General features: G+C 36.2%; 1 protein-coding gene across 6 annotated transcripts in view; it reads right to left on the bottom strand.

The window, feature by feature from the left end:
- The window catches only part of LOC128015253 (receptor-type tyrosine-protein phosphatase F), a 190,640-nt gene that overhangs the window by 98,458 nt on the left and 64,692 nt on the right, over positions 1 to 27,490 (bottom strand). For all 6 annotated transcript variants that reach the window (XM_052598935.1, XM_052598934.1, XM_052598936.1 and 3 more), the window contains 2 exons: positions 16,196 to 16,341; positions 11,775 to 11,916 (listed from right to left, as the gene is read on the bottom strand). In XM_052598935.1, coding sequence (XP_052454895.1) covers positions 11,775 to 11,916; positions 16,196 to 16,341 — 288 coding nt within the window. The remainder of the gene's footprint in view (positions 1 to 11,774; positions 11,917 to 16,195; positions 16,342 to 27,490) is intronic.

Below are 27,490 nucleotides of genomic sequence, written 5' to 3' on the forward strand. Positions count from 1 at the left end.
GCATAATCATTACGCATCTTTTATGATCTCATATTAATTGAGAGACTGCATAGAAATAAATGATGTACATTAAAGTAAATAACTAAAACTTTTCGTTTTGCTAAAAAAAAGTGACGAACTCCAATACTGTGATACTCTCAGTATTATATATATATATATATATATATATATATATATATATATATATATATATATATATATATATATATATTATAAAATAAAACGTAACCCTTCTCATAAGAGACAGATTTGACTACTACTCAACATTACATCTGGCATTCTGATGGACTTTGAGACAGATTGCAACAGATGAGGATGAAGATTTGATCCACTAATAAGGGTCTTTTTGATAACGATTAAAGGTAGACCCTAAAGCTTTAATAGTGTCATTATATTTAGAATTGGACAATGTCAACTAAGTAAACCTACAGAGCACTGCGTTTGAACTGTGTGTTATAAGAACAGCACACATCTGAACAAACAGCCAATCAGACATCTGGCACACTGACAGCTTTGTTTCATCTGATCATCAAGAAATAATCAAATGTGTTTCTTCGAGCGCAAGTGTTTGCAACTAAGCAACAGCATTTCTTGTCAAATGTCAATCTGGGATGTCTTATAAAGTCGGCTGCCACAATGGCTCAAAAATTACCCTCATCAGCTGGAGGAGGGTCTTGATTACATATTCATGTTTTACCCACTCTGTAAAAAGTGCCTTAAAATTGTATGTTTAGTCAAAGTGAAATGCAAGTTAATTTTAGTAGTAAAAAATTATGTTTTAACATTTTTTTAATATATATATATATATATATATATATATATATATATATATATATATATATATATATATATATGCTTAGAGACAAACCATGTGCAAACGCATTAGTCAACACCACTGACACACTATCAGTCACCACCTTAAGACTGCAGTTTACCAAAGACAGACTCAAAAAGGCGGTTTGAAACAGACCGTTTTCTACCGTCACAAACATTTAACCAACTCGCAGGGTTTCTACCTAAGGATGTTGATGTTTTGAAGAGCTGTCTGAAATGGTGAATGGGAATGTGGTTTGTGTAACATTAGCAACACATTATTAGCTGTTTGATAATGTAGTCAAGTCAAAGGCTAATGATATCAATTACTGTTACGTTGTAGAGAACGATACATAAAATGTTTTCCCACTCCGTACTTGTAGATGAGCCTATATAATTCACTCTTCTTCTTCTTTTTCTATAGGATCAGTTTCTGGTTTTAAAAAATATGGCACAAATATGAATGAATCCAGTATTGCCATTTGCCAGTGTGTAGATGCTAGTTGGTGTAGCTGGTGTGACTGAGTGGGGGCGGGGTCTACTTTGAATATTAACGACTCCACGTGTACTAAAAGAGGTAAGTGTTATATTCAAGGCATTTTAAGGCATGTCAAAATTATTTCCACGAATATACGTAAATATGTAATTTAGATATCAAAGACAAGTTTCAAGGGATAAAATTAGTGACTGCAGGGGAACTTTAGTTAAGTTTAATTTGCAACAATCATTATTTTACAGTGCATGTGATGTAATTGGTTTGGGATTGGGATGTTTAGCTGACCAGAAAGGAAAGCAGTGATCCCGTTTTCAAAACTTCCTCAGACTGTCTGGGGTGCAAAATTTCCTTGACACAAATTAGGACATCAATAAACAAACCACAATAATATATGAGCAAATACTGTTCAATGTCAGACGTATGCTGAAAAAAAAAAAGATTTCTGGTAAATAAGTTGTTATTATTGAAATAAGAAATTCAGCAGCTTTAATTACTTCTTTATCAGGCCCCGGCATCCCTGCGGAGCTGTGTGTGTGTGTGTGTGTGTGTTTGTGTGTGTGCATGGCCTGTTTGTTGTAAGATAAACTGCAGTTTCTCTTGGCTCTCTTGGTTTCTCTTAGCTGCAGCATACAAATGTGTCCGAAACTCCAAACACATCGGATCTCCTAAAGCAAGGACAAAACCACACACGCCCATTAAACATACTATATAACCACACAAATCTTCTAAAAGATCGTGCAATACTTAAAATACAACAAATGCCACATACTTAGAAAGGATAGTCATCAAAGAAATATAATCACATTGCCCTTAAAGCAGCTTAATGCAGTTGTAGCCTAATGGTTAGAGAGTCGGACTTGTAACTAAAGGTCACGGGTTCGACTCTTGGTACCGACAGGGATTGTGTGAGAAGGGAATGAAAAGTGCTCTCTTCCACCCTCAATACCACGACTGAGGTGAGACCCTTGAGCAAAGCACCACAGCAAAAATAGCTGTTCATGGTGTGTGTGCATGTTCACTACTGTGTGTGTGAACTGTGATGGGTTAAATGCAGAGCACTAATTCCAAGTATAGGACACTGCACTGCACATCACGTCAAATAAATTAATGTCTGCAGTGCAAAACATAAATTGCTTCTTCCCTTGAGCTTTTAAAAACTGTTGCAGAACGTTAGCTGCAAAAACATACTTTGCCATGTTATTTTTATGTGACGGTCTAATAACAGAGCGAGATGAAGCACGTCTGCAGATATGCATCCTTGAACAGAGTGCAGAAGAACAGAAAAGATCGAGCAATGAAAGCCTCAGGGCTGACGGCAACACACTGTCTAATGATGAGCTTTAGAGGCGACATGCAGCGCTAACTACCCAGCATGCTTAGCTGCATGTTTCTCTTTTGCTCCTTACATAACACGCTATGTTATAGAGTACACTTGTAATGCGATGATCTCCATGTGCTCGAGGCCATCTCTGGTTAACACCCTCTCTACATTGTAAATTAGCAGAGGACACCACTAATACACAAGTCGCTGAAAAAGACTGTGGAATTTCAAAGGACTCCTATAGAGTTTCCTTCACTTTGTGCTCATGAACAGAGAGCTATGTAGAGTGTAATGTATGTATGGAAAGTGTTTTTACAGTCACTGCAGTAACAGGATCTCCCTGTTACAAAATTGTCTTTTGAGCAGCAAATCAGCACATTACAATGCTTTCTTAACATCATTCAACACTGAAGACCGGAGTAATGATGCTGAAAATTCAGCTGCGCATCACAGAAATATATTACATTTTAAAATACATTCAAACAGAATGCAGTTATTTTACATTGTAATAATATTTCCCAATTGTGCAGTTTTTTACTATATTTTTGATCAAATAAATGCAATCGTGTTGAGCAGAAAAGAGTCACAAATGCTTTATTTACAAGCAAAGTCTTGGTCATTGATAATTTAAACATCCATCATTGACAAAATTCTAGACATGGCTCAGTCTAATGACTGTGTGTTTTTGACAACTTCATCTATACATAAAAGAAAATAATTTTAACATTTATAATTATGCACTGACAGTAAGTCAATAAGTCAATAAGACAATAAGTCTTAGATGAGCTTCTGCTGTTGAAATAAACATGGATTTAGCTCAAGCTTTGGATTTCTCTGCATAAATCTACTGAACGGGACACATGGACAGGTTGACGGTCAGGTCAGAGGTCAGGACTCCACCATGGCACCACACTGGCGCCTCCGAAACAGATGGAGCATGTGAAAATTAGACGCTACATGCACAACGGTTTAAATGCCATCTCATATTACAGGCATTAACACATTTTTAAAGGCATGTGGGTTTCTCGCATTAAAAAAAAAATCCTCAATATCGTCAATGCTAAAATAAAGAGTTACTAAGAGTCATATTTTCTGTGCCAGTTTTGGGGATTTAAATGTGCAAAATGGAGGCAGAATATTTAATAATCAAACATGCATGTGGTGTGAATGATGCATGCAACAATGCACTTAGCTTTTACTACTTTAGATACAGAGACAATGACTTGGAAACAAGGTGTTTTTCACTGTGTTACTACAGCAGTTCATTTATCATATTAGACTTTCCACTCTTTATATTTCACTGCAGGCAATGAGGTAGATAGTTTACTGGTTGAGCAGCCAGGACATGGTCCGTTTTTAGACTATTCCATCTGAGTCATACAGTTTAACAATTGAACACATACATGGCTAACTGCTTCCTCAATAAAGTGCTTCACTGCCAGACTGATTCCACCCCAGCTGAGTAAATTACCAGTCCTGTTGTGGCTACTTCACACACTGCTGTGTTGCTAAGCTAGTAAAGAAATGAACCAGTGCACCCTCTCAGCCTTGTACTCCTTTCATATCTCGGTGTCTTTGAACTTCCATTTCTACTTTCTACTTATTTGCTCAAAGGACTGAAACAAGGGTTCCAGAAGAGCAAAGGATGATCAGAACAATACCGTCCAGCCATGCAGAATGACCTCGAATAAAAGATAGCAAACACTAAGAGCAAGACACACAGGATTTGTAAATAACCCTGAACTAGCCTTTCACCTTCAGCACAAACATTTACATCTACAGAGAAAATAATCAGAGCAGAACACGGAGCAGAGTTCAAAATCACACATTATGGGTCAGGAATCTCACAAAACCTGCCGAGGACAGGTCTGGGTCACATTAAGCTCCAAAATCAAAATCATAAACATTTGTGCACATTTAATAATTTGGGTGAAAAACCATAATTCCTTTGTTGGAATTAACATGACCAGAAAATGTTTCGTGAGATTCAACCGTACCATCTCCAAGGCTCTGGCCTGAGGGTCTGAACATGTTTGTGGGAAAGCAGTTTCTACTGTGAAAAGCAGTCTGGAGGATTTCGAGGGATCTCTTTCAGTGTTCACTGACACCATCGCTTTGAGCGTAAGACAGCTGAGCCGCGGTCTGTGATGTGAGGTCATACCTTACACATCCTAAGGGAAATTAAACCAAAGTGAAGCTCCTTTTTCATTTATGACCACAACTGTTGACGCTCAAAATTTTGAGCATTTAAAATTACCGATCAATGTAAATACGATGAAATGTCCTTTCAGGATTTTAAGTGCTTGAACATCCTAGAACCTGATAAAGAAAACCATCACACACACACACACACACACACACACACACACATATGCTTATATCTTGGAATCATTTCACCATCATTAACGTCTGTCACATGTCTCCCAGATTATCAAGACATATTAAATTGTTAACCATTTAGGAAACATGACATGTTCACAAGCAATAAGGTTTTAACTAGAATTTATGATCCAATTAAACTTGAATTAATTTCAGGGCCTATCGTCACTGCCATACGTAAAATCCATTAGGCAACATAATGATTAACCATAAATATTTTAATATAACACAGGTATAATGCATATTGCAAAAGAAGATATCTTTATCTCTTTCACTTGCTCATATGCTGTTATTGTTTAAAATCTATATGACTTTATTTATTCTGTGGAACCAGCGTCATTATCATTAAATAAAACTCACAAGCAAATTAATTTAGTTTAATTTGAAGTACTAAAATAACTAAAACTAAATAAGCTAAAAGCTAAAACTTCAGTATATAGACATATTTTTTTAAAGAAACACAACAAAACTACTAAAATTTGAAAACTAATCTAACTTAAGAAAAAAAAATAAATAAATCAACAAAAACTACAATAGTATATCCGTGATATTAAAATAGTTCTGTTTGGAACACAAAAGAAAATATTTTTTGGGGGAAAAATATTTTTCTTTATGAAAGTCAACGCCAAATGTAGTTTTGAACCTCAGTGACAAAGGCAGCTGAAACATTCTTCAAAATATCTTCTTTTATTTGAAGAAAGAAAGTAATTCAGACTTGAGGGTGAGTAAATGAGTGAACTCTCACTTTAATGCAAATACTCAGTCAGAAAGTTCATGCTTTGATGAAGCTTTAGACGTGATGTTTCTGAAGAAGACTGATTGAAAGGGCATACGTAGCTCTTAATCCAAAGAAAATTCTAATGTGCAAACTTTTTCATTTCAACGATACATAATTTGTGCAGAAACAGAGTAAAAGTGATGCTATCTCTGAGCTCCGGCACACACTTCCTCTGTATATTTAGTCCCAACATCAAGTGAAATGAGAAGTGTTCCTCTGTTGTATTTCCTCCAGTGTCAATTATTCAAAAGCCGCTCTTAGATCAATTTAAGGTGGAGAAGAGAATCGAAATGCTTAGAGGAAAATATTTCAAGCTTTCTACGTTTCTGTGCCTCTCATCTGGATCAAACAACATCCACACTAACACAGAGAGATTACAGCGGCGAGGAAGACACAGATTCAGTGTAGCAGTTTAATGAGAACGCGGTGAAGGTTAGCTTGACATTCTGAACTTCAAAGAAAACAAACAAAGAAACAACTGAATTAATGAGCCATGTCAGCTCGTGTTACATGTCTGTACCATGGTGAGGTTTCTCTTTCTTTTTTTTAATGTCTTTTTAAAAATGCACTGTGAATAAAATGGCAATGTATTATGGTAGCCTATACATAAAACTACCATATCTGAAACTGATACATCACTTTACCATGGTATGGCTATAAACAGTTGTAACCAGCTGAAAAGAGAACATCTGAAGTAGAAGAAGGGATATATGAAAAGGCTGCGCTCATTCAAATGTAATGCTGATTATTTATGCATATTCTTTACTCAGCAGCGTGTGCATGTATGTTTATGAACACTGTATATTATAGATAGATACTAAAAAAGAAAGAAAGAAAAATCTGGGTAGCACTTTATTTTACAGTCCTGTTCCCCATGTACATACTATGTACTCATTATAGTAGTTACAATAACTATGTAATAACTAGGTACTAACCATAAACCTACCCCTAAACCTAACCCTACCCCATGTAGTTACCTTGTATTACCAGAACTTTCTTAGATAAATACACTGTAAGTACACTATAAGTACATGTAAGTACACGTACTGTAAAATAAAGTGCAACCAAAATCTGTTTTGATACATAAATAAATCTATTGTGTAAAATAAATCTATTGTGCCCAGCTTGTGCAAAATGGAAGCTTTTACAAACCACCATCACACACACACACACACACACACACACACACACACACACACACACACACACACACACACACACACAGGTGGATATGGCAGGTAGCCCAGTGTGATGCTGAGGAAGGAGGTGTGTTTTTACCATGCTGCAGTACACCACTGATGGAGAGCTGAGTAATTGATATTTTGCTAAACTCTAACTCAGCTCAGTGGGGGACTGGGCCACTGCCAACCACTGGAAACTAAACCTATGTCATGGATCAGCAACTCTGTGTGTGTGAAACCGCAAAATGGAAATGGCATGTTGTAATTTCTGCCCACTGCCCTCTTAAACGCATTAGCTGATCTTCGGAAAGGCCTTTCTAACAGCTTCAAGACGTAAGCAGGCAGCGGCGGGGACAAGTAAACAGATGGAGTCTGTCTGCCGAGCATGTTTGCTGATAAGGAATGACTTTAGTGGGGGAAATACATTTGCAAATGTCTATGGGATAGAATTACCTGTCTGAATCACTTCATCTATTTGCATGCAGGGAAAGTGATGCTATATATTGGCTTTCCGTCCGGGGAGACATCTGTGTACAAGTTTTACATTTATGTCACTTATAAGTTGCAGCGCTCTAGCTGACACTTCCTGTCATTTTAGGAAAAGATACCAAGAGGAGTTTTTCCTTTCCATGGTGGAGCATGCAGTGCATTTTCAGGAGATCTCGGAAAGGCCTTGCTCTTTTTGGGCTCAGATTTAGCATGCTGATCATTTTAGTAAAATCCCTTTGGGGGAGACTCTCTTTGGATTTCAGGTGAAATCATTTATTATAGCAGCAAGAACAGGACTGTAAAATTAAAAAAAAAATTAATATTGCAAATTCATATTGAGTCACCATGTGCACTCAAGCCTTACAGTCAGAGCAGAAAAGAGAAGTGAAATGAGACAAAACTGAGGAAAGATGTGAAAGATAACAAACAAATGAATAAATATGAGATGATTCACAAACAGAGAAGATAAACGGAATGAGAACAGAAGAGGACAAATGAGCAGAGATGAGATGAAACGAGACAAGATAAAAAATATATATTTAATAACAGAACATGCTCAGAAAAGAAACAAGATGAAAATAGAAGAGAAGGAGAATGGGCTCAAAGAAGAGAAGACTTGATTGTATAATAAAACATAAATGAATGAACATTCAACAGATGCAAGAAAATTAGTGATTTATTCTTATTTTGGTGTTGTGCTTTATCTTCACGCTTGATTATGTGTTCCAGCATGCAACTGTCAATACATGCTTCTCAAATTTGAGATAAACACTTTGCAACAAAAGGACAGGTGAGAAATGATGCTCCCAAAATAATGAGACCACAGATACAACACCTAACCTACAAACCTGGATTCCTGCACAGGTTCAGCCCACCTGCTGATCCGTGGTTTTCAACATTTAACGGCACACTGGACTGAAAGCATGAGAGAGCGTGGCCCAATTTCAACACACTTGGCATTGTATAAACCCACACATTTCCTTCCTCTAACTGAATTCTTCAATTCCCCAGATTACCGCACAGATATTTTACAATAGACACCCTGAGTTGTGCCCCATGGTGCCGTGCTATGACTAGAACTGCCTTTATAAGGGGATGTTGAATTTCAGTGAGCTGTAACTGTGCACTAAAGCAAGCAGCCGCATCGACTCTTTGTCTAAGAACAGCATTTGGACTGAGATTTATCACCATGCAGTATCAGCACCTCCATATTCCTCATGTATGAACATGAATCCAGCTGCAGTGTACAGCAAGCTCACATAATAACACATATCACCGCTATCTGTGTGTGTGTGTGTGTGCTGTAATCTACTGCAGGGTCACAGGGCCAGGCATGGAAAGATCACTCCATCAGAGCTGCAGGCGCAGGTAATCTGCTCAAATGTGGCCTGAAATGAACTCAAATCTTGAAACACAAGCGCATTTACACACACAACTCTTACCGAAAGGCTTGCCGAAAACAGAGGCAGCTATCAGAACTCTGCACATGTTCCAATCCTGTGGTAGAGTGTGTGTGTGTGTGTGTGTGTGTGTGTGTTTCTTCCCCTCACAGTCCTGTGAGATGGAGGGCTGATAAGCTTCATAACCATCGGCAGAATAACAAACCACTGAGAACAAAATGCCTGATCTGGCTGAACTTCTTACAGTCGGCATGTACCAAGATCCCAGCGATCGAACAGAAAACACCAGTGAGAGGAAGGCAGGAATCATTTTGGTAAAACATATTTGAGCAATATCACATAATCAAGCTGGTTCATAATATCTGCATAGATTCGGCCATAGGCACAGGATCACAGGTACTCACAACAAGTTATATTTAAACTAGGACTGGTAAGCGATTACAATTTTTAATCTAATTGATGTGGTGATTAATTAATCTAATTAATCACACATCATATTTGTAGAAATTACTATCAATAGATAATTTAAAGTCATTGTTGTGCAAAGCAATAAACAGAGATTACAAAAAGTAGGTTCAGCAAGACATATTTTGTTTAATAAAAATGTATTACATATAGCTTACTCTTTTGGACCATGTGAGTAAATGATGACAGAATTGTTTGGGTGAACTATAACTTATTACTAATTTCTTTTCTTAATTGTATTAATATTACTATGAAAATATGAAATTATTTCTTTAATGAAATGATACTCTAAATAATAAACTAAAGGGTGTGGTAATGTCTTAATGATTAAGTCATCGAGTCATTTATTCATTCGTTTGATTCGTTCAAAAGGCTGATTCATTCAGGAGTGAAGTAAATGGTTCTTTATGAATGTTTCATTGAATCATTAGGCTTCTTCTACTTGAAGCGGTTCATCACCATCAAATCGATCGATCGGTGTGCGACATCAAAGAACCACAAGAGCTTAGACGACTCCTTGTGCTTTTGAATTACTCTTTGATGTCATTCACCGATCGGTCTGTGCGGCACCACTTCAGAGCCAGCGTGACTATGGCCAATGGTTCAACGCGCCAAATGGTTCACCAAATTCGTTCAAAACGTGGATTAAGAAATGAAATGCCGCTATGGGTTGCTCGGAGATGAACAGTTCTGATTTGTCTTTATATTTTGGTTGGCAAATTGAGCAAAACAGACAACACTGTGTCTAAAATAACACAATATTAATTTCTTAATGAACTGTTGTATAAGATGTGTATCACATTTGCACTCGTGTGATATTGCAGTAAGCCTACTTCTCGTGTGATTTTTTTAAACTATGTGATGTAAATATTAGACAAAATTTCAAAAAGGGGCATTTTGTCCCGTATCTTGAATTTTAGGGATATTCTCTAGACTCCATCACGCAGTAAGTTGTTGTTCTGCCTCATTTTAGTCATCAATCGACTGTATGCAATGACAGATGATCCGCACGGCGGGGCACATGCGTTAATAATTTTAACGTGTTATTTTTCTCCATAATTATTCTAATTAACGAGTTAAATTACAAGCCTTAATTTAAACCAACACTGTTTGTATGCAACCTTTCAACAAATAGAAAGTTAATATTGAGTACTTAGATATTAGACACAATACAGTTTTTTACAATCTCTCGTTTCACATACCTCAATTCTAAAGTCACTTTTTCATAACTCTTCACACAGTTCTCCTAACCATCTTTCAACTTGACAAAGCAGTTCATTTCACATTCAAAATGCAATAAACTGCCAAAACACTTCATTATTGTCTCAAATCAAGGCATTCTTCCATAACACTTGCAAAGGTTTTCACCAAAAAAAAAAAAAAAAAAAAAAGAAAAACACTCTTCATAACACAACAACACTAACAAAAGATAACATTATACAATGTTTTCTTTGGTAGCATTTCTTTATATGTTCCATGTACATTACATAACAAAACTATTCCTAAGTTTTTCCCTTTTGTATAGATGGTGAAAAAGAAAGTGAAAGACTAAAACCTGTGAAGATGTTCAACTACATGCAACTGCTTTGATAGTTTTTGAATTTGTTTTTTTTAATTCATAATATTTTTCTATGTTATTACTGTAGAAATGTTGCAAATTTCTGTATTATTATTTAGCAAAAAAGTATGTAAACAAAGTTTTGGTGGTTTTTGTGTTGAAATGAGAAAATAATTAATGTAATCTGACAGATATCACTAATGGATGCATTTAGTGCCCAAGCAATTAAAATGGATCCACAGTTTAGCCCACATAGACTGATGTTGTGTTTGCTGTGAGAAGAGTTTTGAAAAAGTGACATAACTAAGAAATGTGTAATAGCGATTGTAAAAAAGATACAACATCTCCTAGGTGACATCAACTGAAAGGGAATGTTGTTTTTGATGTTGCAAGTTATTAATTTTTCTTCCTTGCAATAACATGTGCTGAAGACTAAAGTAAACATCATCAAATTTTATTTTATTTTGACTTTAATCAGATGTTCCTGCTGCATTAGTGAAGGTAACAGGGTAATTTCATCAAACCGGTAAATATTTGCCAAAGCTAATCGTGATTATATGAGGAAACTCAAAGTTAAAAGGAAACTGCCATGAAAGGCTCTTTGCATGACCCGCCCCACCCGACAGACCACCTGCTGAATCTAACTTCAGCTCAATTCCTGTTTGTCATGTTCTCAGAATAGTAATTATATGAGAGCCAAAGCCCAACACTTAACAAGAAACTGAGTGTGAGAGAAACCAAAAATGTTCAGTCTGCAGCCAGTCCTTCTTTGATTTCACTTCTGCACCATCCCTACACAAACCATGCAATGAATGAAGATACAAATGCAGCTGGAAATCTTCATGAAGTGCTAGAACAAAACTATGCTGTTAGAAAGAGAGAGTGTATTCTTACCTTCTAATACAGTGAGTTTAGCACTAGTGTTAATTTCTCCAGCGCTGTTGGTAGCTGTGCATTCGTAAATAGCTTCATCTCTATGTGTCCGTAATGGCTGGATCCGCAGCACAGAGCCTGAGCCGTCATCAAACTCTATTACCTGAAAACACAGTCCAGTCATATACCAGTCAAAGGAAAAGTTTAACCGAAACTAATAAAATAAATCAAATAAAACGAATAAATGATTAAATAAATAAATTGACTGCAAGTTACTGCATGGCTTGTATTACATACTATTAGGCCCATATATACAGTGGTATAATATATAATATGCTTGTATAATATAGTGTACAAAACTACTTTTATGCTGATTTTTTTTTCTTTCTTTAGGAGCTTGACAGTATAAATCACCATCCACTTTTCTTGTGTGGACAAAAAAATTCTGGCTAACATCTCTTTTTGTATTTCATGGAAGTTCATGGAAGTTGGTAAAGGATGATAAACAAAATCATGGCAGATAGAGCAATTACCAGCCAAAATGTCTTGAGTACGAAAAAGTGATGAAACCATTTGGAAACAATCAGACTCACTCTTATATGTCAGTGGTGTTAAAGAGATCTGCTCCTGTACAGTCTCTGCTTCACTGTACTGGATGAGTGAGACACGGAGAGTTAAAGTAAGTGAGAAGCCGGTGCTGTCAGACCCCGTCTCGTTCATGCTCCGTCAGCTCTGTTGACAGTGTGAGGAGGGTCGTCTCAGGAAGCCCTCATGCCGGGGCTGGCGTCAGCTTCTCTTTGTTTTTAGGTTGACTGCCAAATTGAGATCAACCTGCGCTCCCCTGCTGAAGCACGCAATGGCTACACTGATGTTGAAAACAAGCTCAACACTCCCCGGAATGAAATACTTCAGTTTGAGCTTAGAAGCTTTCACAACAGAATCCCTTTAAAGGGGCCGTATTTTTGCCACAGTTCCATAGCATCAATTGTCTTCACCTTTATATATTTAGTTTAGATTTCTTACATCAAAAATATTCACAATGTGTTTTTTCTTGACCATCAGTACCTTAAGCTAACCTTCACACTGCTGCTTATCAATAGTCAAAAATAGCTAAATATGAAGTAGGTGCTGATGTGTAAACAAGTTGTTAATATGCTCAAAGTTAGCATCATAATTATAATCTCTGAGCCATTTTTGCAACTTAGTTTCAATAAATAATGTAGTCCACTTTTACGCTGCACATGCCAGTGATACCAGACTTTATGCTTTTGTTCCAAAACATAGTGAGCTGCCTTGCTCTCTACTACTGACTCCTAAGGCATCATTACAGTCATAAAACCTCAACTAGAACTGATCTTAAATATTCTACATCGAGAAAAAAACCCTCAAAAAACAAACAAACTAGCAAATAGTTCTCCATAACTGAGTCTACGTAGCTTTAGCATGTTGCTAAGTTAAAACTAATACCATAATAAGCATACACAGCACAGCAACACATAAATACTGGGTATAGTAATAGTAAACTTTGTAATTAAACCGAGTTATATCTCATTTTAAAAACAATTTTAAAATAATTTCTAATAATAAATTTATCTCTGTTTTCTAATGCTGCCAAACTATGGGGAACAGTTTTTGTTTTATGAATATGCCTATAAGTTTGATAATGTGATTATGAATAATAGTAATAATAATAATAATAATCATCATCATCATCAGATTATTAATTATAATGTGATTATGAATACTGCTTATTTTGGCAGCTCACTAGATTTCGGAAAATAGTATTATAGAATTAAACATTAAATATTTATGATAATTAAAATAATTATAAATTATTTATAATAAATTAAAATGAATAATTTTGATGTATTATTCAACAACGATAATAATATGATAATGAATGCATTATAAATATGATTACCAAAAATAATATACAAATAATTCACTCTGTTAATGATTCATTAATTCTATTCAATTCAAGTTTATTTGTATAGTGATATGATTTCTTTTACGATACTAATTGTTGTAAAGCAACTTTTACAGAAAAATTAAGTTTCTACAATATTTAGTAGTAGTTTATCAGTGGTGAATATCAGTTTATGCAAATATGGCAGGAAAAATCAATTTAATATGCAATCAAACAAACAATGAACATTATTAACAATTATTATATGATGCAATCAAACTTATAGCACAATTTTGTAGTTCTGTATGTTGTGAAGTTAAGCTAACCGATTTATAAGAATCAATAATTTTAGGATTAAATAACTTCAATATTTTTGTTGTGAAGAGATATGAAGATATGATAATTAGAATTGCAATTAATTTAATAGATTTACTTAATCTTTTTACTCTTATATCATATAAAACAGACTCAAAACTAAGCTAAAATAATGCTTGCTATAAAATATATTTGAACTATGACCACTGTTTCCATGACCAAGACACTTAACATCAGTATTCAGTATGATGACATCTTCACAATGCAGTCCATGTATTGATGGCCAGTCAACACCACTGCTCCGATTCAACCCCTGGCTTCAGCACACCTCTCTACTCTGGCCCAAAACAGCCACCTGGACCTGTTGCAACTGCTGATGAGTTTATTGTGGCCTCTGTTTGGCACCAGACAGTCAGATGTGAGTTTTTGGAGAAGTGGGCAGAGGAGGTCTGACAGGTCCCCCTGCTCTCAGGCCAATAGTAGCGATTTCATCCCTCACTGTCCTGGCACGGATGCAGTCTTTGCCTCTGCTGGCACATTCAGCAGTGGTACAGTTGGCAATACAGGTGGCTCAGGTCTGCTGTGGTCACTTAAGGGTGACCGGATCTTGGACGCTCATCTGTCATGCTGATCTGCTTTAACCTTTTTCTGCACTGGCTAATATACTCTATATCTGTTCCAAAAAACCATATAATGTCTGTAATATCTGACAAATGTTACTGACACTGATGCAGCGCTGGGTATATTAACTAGTCAGGTACTAAGAGCAAATTACATGATAGAAGTTGTAGTTAGTAACGTATTCTATTGCATTACATGTATTAGGTTATATAGTCTTTCTACTTTTCAATTACTTTTGGACTACCTGTTTATCACATTAACTTGAATAGAATAATCTTGCACCATACTGATATAAATATAGCAAATATATTAGGCCAAGTAGGTTTGGATGCATTTTTATTTAATTAATGCATTTAAAAGACGAGTTTTCCAAAGACAGTAATGAAGTGTTAAAAACCTGCTCAAATGATGGGTGGCCGCACAATTTTCTGTGTAGTTTTTTAGTTTTAGTTTCTTATTTCATTAAAAATAATTTCATATTTACACAATAATAATATACAATTTTAATTACAGGGATAGTTCACCCCAAAAAATTAAAATTATGTCATTACAGTAAACTGTTTTGGTTACTATTGACATTACTCTGATTGTGTGAACAACAAAAAATACTGAGAGATTTTCTCCAGGGGGTTCATTTCTCAGCCAAATTTGATGTGTGATTAATTAGTGATTAATTTGAATAATGAATCACCACATTGTGCAATTAATTAGACAAAAAATTTTTTATAACTTCACAGCCCAGTTCCAAATGTATTTATATGGGCTTTTTAGAAAAGGATTTGTAAAAGATAAAAAAGAAGAATTAGGGAGAAATAATACATTCGAAATAATTTACTGCCAGTGTGTGAATAATATATAATCTGACTATGAGTATTTTAAAGCATAATATAATTTAATTACAAAAACACATTTTTGGAATCTGATTACGTAATGTGGATTACATAAAATATTACACTGATACAGACGTCCACACTTTCTCAGCCAATGAGAAAACGAGTAATTGTGTGTGGGTTTTTCGACTGGCTGAAATAATGGGGACAGTTTAACTGAGTGGCCAAGTTTGGCAGAATTTAATCTCTCTCAAACAGCAACTTTAATTTTCCAGTCCAAAAAAAAGTGCTGCATTTCTGTTTTTGTCGTCAGCGTTTTCTGGCCTTGCTGTCTAATAAAAAAATTCCAATGAGCACAGTTTTACCTGGGATCAGCCTTGTGCTGCTCACAGACCACATGTGTAATTCAAGCTCACTGCACTTTATATCTTGGTCAGTTCAGCATAATCTCATCTGTTCAGGTGTCGGCAGTGGTGTATGAACTCAAAGAAACACTCAACACTCGACCTGGTGCACTCTAGAGCACAGAGCAGGACACGATAAAAGCTGAAAACCCCTCACATGATCTTAATCAAAGAGACCTGCTGTATAAAATGGGATGCCTTGAAGACATTGGTGAGGAGAAATGGTAGGTCCTTTGTTGTGTCTGATTTAATGATTTGATAAAAGAACAGCTGGCAGGAAGCAGGTCGATCTCCAATATGATGCTCAGCTTCACATCTAACCAGAGCGCAGGCACAAAGAAGCACATCTTATTATTTCAAACCCACCTCAAAGCGCTGTGAGCTGACTTTCTTGCCCTTCTTCATCCAGGTGATTCGTGGTTTGGGCTCCCCGACTGCTTGGCACACGAAGGATGCCACCCCTCCTGAAATCCCCGTCTGATCTTCAGGAGTCTTAATGAAACTCGGCATGCCTGCGAGAGAAAGAGAGACATTAAGACACTTTCACAAATGCAGGGAAAAGAAAACACAGATCTCTTTAATATATCATTTGTTTGCTGTAGATAGCAGTTAGATAAAATAGAGAACAAATGGAGAGTTCATTTATTTACTCCTCTTAGTAATCTGAAATGTTTCTCTTAAGGTTTCAACAGTGATCTCAAGAAATTATAAAAAAGACCAAGTTATCGTGAACTTTAATTTCATCCATCCATCAATCCATCCATCCATTCATATTGTTACTAATTAAAAAAAAAGAACTTTAATGACCAAATCATGAACTTCAGTATCAAAATTAAATTAAATTAAATTAAATTTAACTGACAAGTAGACAAGCCAGTAGACAACTAGCTCACCAAAAAATATCTATGTAATCAGCGATATTATAGTTAACTAAAACTATATAAATACATTTTTACTACTTAAAAATAAGTCTGTCTAATTACTAAAATAAATGTTAACTGAAATAAAATCAAATTAAATTGCTTTTAATTCAGTTAGCTGCCAATGCAACCTTGATCATTTCCATTACGTTTAATCTGATGTAGTAAAATAATCAAAAATAAAAATGAACAAAAACTCACAAAAATCATATTTTAAAAATAAATAATAAATGTGACTAAAATTAAGATAAAATGTAAAATTAGAAAAATTATAATTAGTTCAAAATGTTGTTTTATTTATTCATATATAATAAAAAAACTAAACAAACAAACAAGCAAACAAACAAATTGAATAAGAAATAAACTAGTATCTTAATCACATTAAAATAACAATGTAATGTGGAGCTGAAATGATATTCTTGGACGATCTATTGCTGTAAGTCTTGTGAGCTACGATGGAGCAATCACTGAGCAATAAAACTGTCCTCGCTAGAAGCGTTGGAACAAAAGCAGATCTTTTGCCAATGTCTAAACACTGCCTTGAGCTAGACCTCCAGGACGGTACAAGTAATGTTCCTCCATGTGCACTGGGTCACGTCCCTCATGGTGAGAAACAATAAATACGAGCGATATGAGGGAATTCTATTTCCCCTATTGCCTAAGCTCTCTGCTTGGCTGTACTCGAGATAAAAATAAACTGTTTATAAGCCACGAGAGCTTCATCTCCGAGGATGTATCAAAAGCATAATTAAATGCTCTGACAGAATACGAGCCATGGCAACCCAAACAAATTGAGCTCCCCGTCCACCGCCATCCCCCGGTGAAAGCATGCCAGTAGAGGAATAGAGAGCTGACGGGAACATAATGAAAGATTCCAGCCACCCAGCTCACCGCAGGGAACAACAGATATATCATAACGTGCGCTGCCTGCTTTGTTTACCTCTGTCTCTGGCTACAGATGCATAATGCAAACTGCCGGCCTCGCTGGAGACAATGTCTTCATCTTTTCTTTGGCAGGAGCTTTCTCGGTCCCAGTTTTTGTCCAGGGGACCCTGTCATTTTGCCTTTCTCTAATTCTCTGTCTCTCTCTAGCTTCACGGCACTGATGTCAGCAGAATTGATGTCATTATGGTGGCCCTTGCCTGGTGCAGTGTGTCGTCAAAATGTAGACTGCCAACAAATTCTCTGACTTCACATGAGGTTTATGGCAACTTTCCACAAGACATTAATTATATCACACATTCATGCAAACGGGGACAAACTACTTCTATTGTTTCACATTAAAGCTTTTTAAATGATAAACACTACTGACTAGTGTTTTGTACAGACATGGGAATAATATATACAGAATTGTGATATAACTAGGCCTGGGCAAGTTAACGTGCTATTATTGCGTTAATGCATTAATGCCGACAATTATTGTATAACGAGTTAACGCAGTTTTTTATTATTATGAAAGTCATTTGTTTATTGGCTCTGAATACATATACAGACAAATCATGGGTCACAGGAGGGGATGCTCCCGATTAAATTATTAAGGCTAAGCATCAACATTCAGCTCTTAATCATATCTTGAAAAGTTGGAAATAGGACATTTCTGATAGCATGTGAAGACAGCAGAGAAGTGCTCTCGCTCAACAGTGGAGTGAATCATTTTGTTAACTTTGTGGTTTATTATTTTAAGTCATATGGGACATGGTAACACACTGCCCTCTCATAATATATTGCTTTACAGATCTATCACTTTTTCCACTCAGAAATAATCACACAATCATGGAGCACGTATTAGAAGATCTGCACTCCGGGCGGTTAGCTTTCCCACCTCTTCCAACCGAGCCAGGGACTGCTAAACGAAACGATTACACTAGTCAAACGAACCAGGCTTTGGGAGTCAAGCGCGCTTCAGCATGGTTAAGATTGTTTGGTATGAGCGCACCCTAATTATTCTCCTGCATCCCGCACACACGAGTCTCTACCCACCCATCAAGTGTTGTGCACAATACACTACTTTTGAATGCATTATTAGTTTTGTGCAATTAATCACAAACAATAATTTGATTAATCGGGATTAAATTTTTTTAAAATGAATATTTTTATTAATTTAATATAAACTACTTTTCAAATGTTTGGGGTCTGTAAGATGTTTATATTTTATTGTTTTTTTATTTATTTTTTTAATCTTTGCGAATTTACTTTTTGCCAGACAAAGTTAACTTCTGTTGACAGTTTTGTTTTAAAAAATATAGTATATATTTTTGTGTAAACTGTATGTGTAAAATATGTGGGTATCAAACCTACATGCACATACACTCTCATATGGTGCATGACGATTTTAAACACACCTCAGGACGATCAGTTCTGTATATTAGCATCAACCTCTCCTGAGGTCAAACTTCGTCTCATGACTCATTTATCAGACGGCCACCCGGCCAGATGACCTCTGACCCTGGATGTGTCACACAAGACAGGCATCACAAGGTCTCAGTCACACAAAGCTCTTTGTGCATGCTTTAGCATGCTACTCTCCTGCAGTATTTACCGTGTTCTTCAGGCAGTGCAAAGCAATCTGCTGCCAAGGTTTCTGCCCTCTGTCTACCTCAAGTCTCTGTCAAGAACATTGCTTCCTAATGGGCTGACAATTTGCATGGACATTTTGATTGGATAACTCATATTTAATCTTAAGAAACAAGTGCCTAGAAAAATCTCATGTAGACAGAAGTACATGCATGGGAAAAAAAGCATTTCTAGACATGACAACTAAAGCTTCATTCTGATGCCGTATAAATACTACATTACAATCTCATGATTTAATCATAACAATTTTAAATTGCTTAAAAGCAATCCACAGACTCATAAAACATTGGCATGTGATTAAAATGAGTATTTGTATGTGAACAAAACCCACTACAACAGGATCAAAGCCATGCTTAGTTGATGTTAACTAAAGTAGTTTACTAATGTTAACTATTAAACCTTATTGTAAGTGTTGAGTGACAGTCTAAACATCAAAAGCGCTATTCATTTTCAAGATTAAGTCAAAATATTATCTTACTTTTTTTTTATCTTACTTTTTTTCCAAAAAGTCAAAAATGCCATTATCATCACACAAAGATGATCTGATGTTTCAGATTTATTTCATCATATCTTTTATTTTACCAGATTTTGAGTAGCTAAAATTGCTATAATGTAATAATCACCCAAGAATGCATGTTAATTATGTATAATGGGCCAGCATGTTCACAGTGCACAGTGATGAGCAGCCAACCACAAACAAGGCACCCAAATCCCTCGGCCTGGTGCGAGGACACCGTTAATCTGCCCGCTGACAGATCACAGGATTAATGAGCATCAGCAGCTCTGAAACCAGATGATCAGCTGCGCCGTGCTTCTACACGTCAGGGAGGATCAGTTGTGAGACACCCTTAATATTAGGTGCTAATTTAAGAGCTGCAATTTCTCCATTTTGGAGGTTGTTTAACCATGACTTTAACTTAAATTTACCAGATCTGACAAGAAGGCATAACTGGCAGAAAACACAAAATACACAAACAGCAGAGCAAGAATCTTTTATATTTCCTGCCACACAGCATGATGCAGATAGCCACTCCCTTGCAGATCTGCATGAGGTGAAATAAACTGACAGCATCCAGAAAATCAGCCTCCTGCACTCTGTCCCTAAACATCAAGCAGCTCAACATCGATCGAGACGCAGCAGTCCAGCCATTTATTCTCATTAATTATGGATGCACGGCTTACCTCCAGCCGAGCTCTCGCTTCATGTGTGCAAAAGATTATCTTAACAGAAGACATTAATATGCCCAACATCAGTGCTGCTGATACACAGGAGAAAAAGCCAACATGTTTGTTCAGACAAGAAGTCGTTTTAATTTTATTATTCATAAACTCCTTTGCATTTCTATGTTTATGCAGAGTTCACAGCTTGAACTAAAATAAAGTGCATGGTTCGTTTTTTTTTAGAATAAGACGAATTCTCAATGCACACCTTGGCAATAGAATCAAAAATATGTCTAAACTTATACTCAGCTTCTAACTCAAAACACTGGCAAGTGAAATCTAACAATTTATTATCCATTGCTAATCACAGACATTATTAAGTCACCTATTAAAATTTTTGTTGCATATGTGAATGATATACTCACTAAATTGTTGGACTGCAATGAAAAATGTTCATTAAAAAACAGATAGTAAGTTCAACAAATCATTTTAAAGAAGTAACAAATTGAATTAAACCTGACATTTTAAAATAGTTTTAAAACATACTGCAATGATGCTTATTTGCAATGAAAAATACCTTTTTTTGTATACCCAAAGCATAAAAAAAAAGGATTCACTTTGTTTCTGTGTTTAACATTTGCCCTCAATGAGCTGACCTGAGTTGGTCAAACCAATCTTTAGAGTCAAACAATGTGACCTCTTAATTTACAAGTGGTTTGAATAGTCTGCCGGCGGTAGTAAGGTGAGAAGGACACTAAACTTTCATACCGAGTTACTCCAGCCGGAATGCCTGGCTTTTTATTATTCAGGAGAAGAGAGGAGAGGAGTGAGATAAAGAGAGAAATTGCTTCTCTTTTATTCCCCATTGGGTGGTGCATTACAGTAATGGCTCTGTCTAAATAGCAATAGAGAGGCAGAATGGTGCCCCATTATCAACACCATGACCAATTCCTCTCTCTCTCTCTCTCTCTCTCGTCTGTCTCTCTCTCTGAGGTGAGATAGCGGGGGTGGTCTTGTGCAGCCTTGTGCAATCATTGTGAAGATCGCTCAATAAATGGTGAGTGAAACAGAGAAACTCTGGAAGTGATTATATGGAAGCAATCAGAACACCGTCTCACGTCTGAGGCTCTGACTCGACTAATAAACTCATTCATCGCTCCAAAAAGTATGAATCAGAAAATGAGCTTTTTGATGACAATTTAATTGCCTTTCAAAAGAGCAGGAGTTATTTAAAAGAAACTGAACGATTGGGTCTTGGTAGTGTAATTTCTGTAACTATTCACATGAGGGTTTACTTCATGATTTAAAGTTCATCATACATTTATATACAGTGTATATTCTAGAGTGAACATCCCCATCTCAAAGCAACCAAATCCCAAACATCTTTTCTATTTCTCCATCTTTATTTTACTGAGACTAAAAGAATGATGACTAAATTGAAGCAGGTTTCCTCTTAGATGTGAGTCCTCTTCCCGTGAGAGCTTTTAACCACACTTTACATGCTTTCAAAGTGCAGAATTTGGGATGAAACTTCTTTGTGTGCAACCAGAGATAGAGAGAACCTTCTGAATGAACATGCACAAAATAACAGAAACTAGATTTTTACATTTCTGTGCTTTTTATTGCAGTTAAAAAGGGGTTGGCCTCTGCAATTGTTGAGACTACAATGCTAGAGAAGTTGCTATTAGTAATATAACAATATATCAATATAGATTAATGCATTTACCAAATATCTATTACAATATGATGTAAAAAAAAAAAAAAAGTATAGTAAAATAAAATAGCCCTATACTTGAAGACACTATCATAAAAAAGACATCAAGTTGTCACTGATCAACTGAACAACTAACGGGATACTAGACTTAAACATTTTAGAAAGCACAGAGGACTGAAAAACTTTCTTGACACACTACACAATCCAATGATTGTGACTGATTGTCTTGTGTGCGTCTTGATTTATTTAATTTCTATATTATTATTTCTATATATTATAATTGTATGTCCCAATTGGGAAACAGGATTTGCTATTTTCATGAAGTTCCATTAAATGCAGTTATATTTTGGCAGCAACTTGTGACTTAAAGGGACAGTTAAAAAAATAATAATAATAATTTACTCTCCTGTATGAGTGAGATATGTGCAACCAAACAGCTGATAATAGCAACTGTATTTTTTCCATACTATGGGAATCAATGGGGATTCTTCAAAGTATTGTCTTTTATGCTGAACAGAAAAAAAGAAAAGTTGGCTCAAATGACAAAAGTCACAAACATAACTAAATATGCATAAAATATGTTTTAATATGACATTTTAAAGCCACTGTAACCATAAACTTGCTCCTAAAAACTGAATGTGAAGTGTGTGTCTGGCCATTGGCTGTGATTTAGGTTAGAGTGCCACAAACACTGCTAGTAGCAGTATACAAGCAGAAGGGATAAAATGTCAAGATGAAATAGAGACAGAGAAGCCCCCCCCCCCACACACACACACAGAGAGAGAGAGAGAGTCGATCACTGCAGCAGTGCCATTGTCATTCAACACCCTGCTCTTGTCCTACAGGACCTTTCTCTAATTTGGGCTCAGATAACCAGGGTTTAATGGCATATAGGCAGACAGCCAGATGTGAGTGGAGGGAGAACTGCATTTAACAATGACAAATTTCAAACAAAGTTGCTGCTTTTTGGACTGAAAAGCTCTCATTAATGGTGCAGCAACCCCGGATCAGTCATGCACATCGAGAGGAATCACTCACACAAACACAAAGACACAGGCACAGAGGTTTCACCAGCCACAGAGGTGCACAAGTCTTCTAAATGGCTGATGAAAAGAACATGCACTAGTCAGTTTTCGCTCAAATGATAACAATGTGGAGAAAAAGCTCTTCAAATAGTCTCAGATGTTTGTGAAACAGACCCCTGGGTAAGCTCAGGATACTAAACAAATCATTTTCTTAGTTGGATAAATACACTTATTTTAAAATGGCTTACTACTATACCACTCCTAGAACTGCAGTTTATTGTGGACAGTATGAAAATATTGAATGCATGAAGTGGCTGACGGTATGTGAACCATGCATGAGATAATATGACGTTTTTACACAAAATGTAAAAACAAAAAGGCAAAATAACCACATTTACTGCGATATTTATTCCTATAATATAATTCTTTATTATCTTTACCATTCAAAAGTTTTTGATCTTTCCTTTTATTCAGCCAGGATAAGATACATTTATGAAAAAAAGTAATAGTAAAGATTTATATCGTTACTATATGCTGTTCTTTTAAACTTTATATTCCTCAAATAATTCCAAAAAATATAATATACATTATGATTTCCACACACATTTTTTGCATATTAGAATGATTTCTGAAGATCATGTGACACTGAAGATTGGAGTCACAGGAATAAACTACATTTTAAAATCTATTCAAATAGAATGCAGATATGTTAATTTGTAACAATATTTGACAATGTTAATGTTTTTACTGCTTTTTTGATCAAATAAAGGCAGCCTTGGTGAGCAGAAGGCACTTCTTTAAAAAAAGCTTTACCGATCCCAAACTTTTGAACGGTAGTGTATATATGATTTATATATATATATATATATATAAAAAACAACAACAATAGTAAATAGTATACAATGCTCTCCGTACAGTATGTTACATAAAAATGAATTTCGTTTCACTATATGAACTGTTTGCATCTGCTCAAATGCTGCAGGATCTTTCTGCTCATCATTTTTGCTCCATGTTTTTTAATTATCCGGTGTTTTGGTAATTTTAGTGGATGTGTCCCAGCAGACTCATATCCTGTAGACAATCTCTGTGTTTACAGTGTCTCTTTGGTTACCTTCATTTTCAGGTTTATTTAGTGCTGGTAAAGTACACAGGATGATCAGTGTGCGTTCATGCACCACAGGATCTGGACAGAATGGAAAAATCCAAATGATCTGTTGGAACATTTTCATCACCTCACATTTCTGAACTCTTCATGGTCTGTTGTTTCTTTGTTGACAGGATATGAGAAATATAATCATCTGCTGTCATAAATCTGTTTTTAATGGACACATATAGTCAGTCAATGTCAAGCCTGCTCGCTCACATGTGAATGCACGTGCGTCTCTCAGGAGTGTATGTCCCTGGGTCAGTGTGTGTGGGCTGATGTGCGCTCAGGGAAAATGAACAGGTACAGAGGACACAGTGTGTGTGAGAGAGAGACAGAGAAATCCACACGCAGGCTTTTAAGCTCAGACATAGTCGAGTGATCAGGGCTCCAGAGACATGCCTTATAGAATAAAGTGGCAGAGAACACACACACAAACACACACACACACACACACACACACTGTATACTGTATTCTTCTCTCCAGTGTTCTCTAGTATGGTATTCATACTATTCTATTATACTACAGGGCCGTTGAATACTTGAATGTGATTGGCTGACGAACGTTCTGAGGTGTGCAATTATTTTCTGGGAAACGCACGGTGAATGTAGTTCCAGGCAGCTCTCTTGACCGCATTACAGTTCCTTATAACTTCACATAGTTAACAGTAATAACGGTCACACGGTTTGCACAAAAATGTGTTGTCAGCGCTGCCCTGACACTTTTATCAGTTACCCTTTATAGTGTAGCAACTTAAAGACAACACATGACATTTCTCACTAGTGAGGTAATAACAGCGCTGTTTAGAGACGCACAGAGGTAGCCTAATTCACACAAGCTCTCTCTCTCTCTGTGTGTCTCTGTCTCTCTCGCTCTCTTTCCTCCATTACCAGCTTTAAAATTACATTTTGAACTAGCAAAAGAGACATTCGGGTGTGCATCATTGTTCTAATAATTCAACGGCCCGTCGTCAATTATTCCTTTCTTATTCAACCAGAAGACTAATCTATACTTATATAGAATTTATTAACACCCATTTGAAAACTACGCTTTATTAAAAATATAAATAAAATATAGAAATAATATAGAAAATAATTTATATTCATTATATATATAATTTTAGTAATTGTAAAAAATATCTAAAATATATTTTTTACCAATTGTATTTGTCATAACTGGTTTATATTTGATTTGTATTGACAGTCATACAAGTGATGACTCCAGAAGGACTGGAATTATTTATATATAATTTATATATATTTTTTTGTATTGTTTAAACACAGTATTGACTTGGTGTGAATGTACAGGTACTTTTGACACCCTTACTAGCTAACATGTCATAAATGAGTCTGATCAGCACAAAGGTAAACACAATTAATTTATGACAAGCTATGAACTCTCATAAATCAAAATTGTATCTTTATCAGATGACGACCATCATTTGCTATGTCACCTGGAAATAACCTGGTAAATCGCACACATATATAAGGGTCCTTTAGCTCTAATGAGTCTTCAATTTGAACACTAGCTCTCTCCGGTGTGGCACACAGCTGTATTTCTGGCCTGCAGGATGTGCAGCGCTCCTGCCGATGGATCTGAAGACTGACCGATGAAGTGACTCCTGCTGTGTCTGTGTAGGTGTTCTCATCCTTCTATTGACAGAAACACTCTCATCAGTCTGTCTGTTCAGTCTACAGCCACTTACCTGCTTATAATATACAATAAACTCTCATACCTGCTTATAATATACAGTATTGTTCAAAATAATAGCAGTACAATGTGACTAACCAGAATAATCAAGGTTTTTCGTATATTTTTTTATTGCTACGTGGCAAACAAGTTACCAGTAGGTTCAGTAGATTCTCAGAAAACAAATGAGACCCAGCATTCATGATATGCACGCTCTTAAGGCTGTGCAATTGAGCAATTAGTTGAATTAGTTGAAAGCGGTGTGTTCAAAAAAATAGCAGTGTGGCATTCAATCACTGAGGTCATCAATTTTGTGAAGAAACAGGTGTGAATCAGGTGGCCCCTATTTAAGGATGAAGCCAACACTTGTTGAACAGGCATTTGAAAGCTGAGGAAAATGGGTCGTTCAAGACATTGTTCAGAAGAACAGCGTACTTTGATTAAAAAGTTGATTAGAGAGGGGAAAACCTATAAAGAGGTGCAAAAAATGATAGGCTGTTCAGCTAAAATGATCTCCAATGCCTTAAAATGGAGAGCAAAACCAGAGAGACGTGGAAGAAAACGGAAGACAACCATCAAAATGGATAGAAGAATAACCAGAATGGCAAAGGCTCAGCCAATGATCACCTCCAGGATGATCAAAGACAGTCTGGAGTTACCTGTAAGTACTGTGACAGTTAGAAGACGTCTGTGTGAAGCTAATCTATTTTCAAGAATCCCCCGCAAAGTCCCTCTGTTAAAAAAAAGGCATGTGCAGAAGAGGTTACAATTTGCCAAAGAACACATCAACTGGCCTAAAGAGAAATGGAGGAACATTTTGTGGACTGATGAGAGTAAAATTGTTCTTTTTGGGTCCAAGGGCCACAGGCAGTTTGTGAGACGACCCCCAAACTCTGAATTCAAGCCACAGTACACAGTGAAGACAGTGAAGCATGGAGGTGCAAGCATCATGATATGGGCATGTTTCTCCTACTATGGTGTTGGGCCTATTTATCGCATACCAGGGATCATGGATCAGTTTGCATATGTTAAAATACTTGAAGAGGTCATGTTGCCCTATGCTGAAGAGGACATGCCCTTGAAATGGTTGTTTCAACAAGACAATGACCCAAAACACACTAGTAAACGGGCAAAGTCTTGGTTCCAAACCAACAAAATTAATGTTATGGAGTGGCCAGCCCAATCTCCAGACCTTAATCCAATTGAGAACTTGTGGGGTGATATCAAAAATGCTGTTTCTGAAGCAAAACCAAGAAATGTGAATGAATTGTGGAATGTTGTTAAAGAATCATGGAGTGGAATAACAGCTGAGAGGTGCCACAAGTTGGTTGACTCCATGCCACACAGATGTCAAGCAGTTTTAAAAAACTGTGGTCATACAACTAAATATTAGTTTAGTGATTCACAGGATTGCTAAATCCCAGAAAAAAAAA

This window comes from Carassius gibelio, chromosome A6 (genome assembly GCF_023724105.1).
Source record: "Carassius gibelio isolate Cgi1373 ecotype wild population from Czech Republic chromosome A6, carGib1.2-hapl.c, whole genome shotgun sequence".
Lineage (NCBI taxonomy): Eukaryota > Metazoa > Chordata > Actinopteri > Cypriniformes > Cyprinidae > Carassius > Carassius gibelio.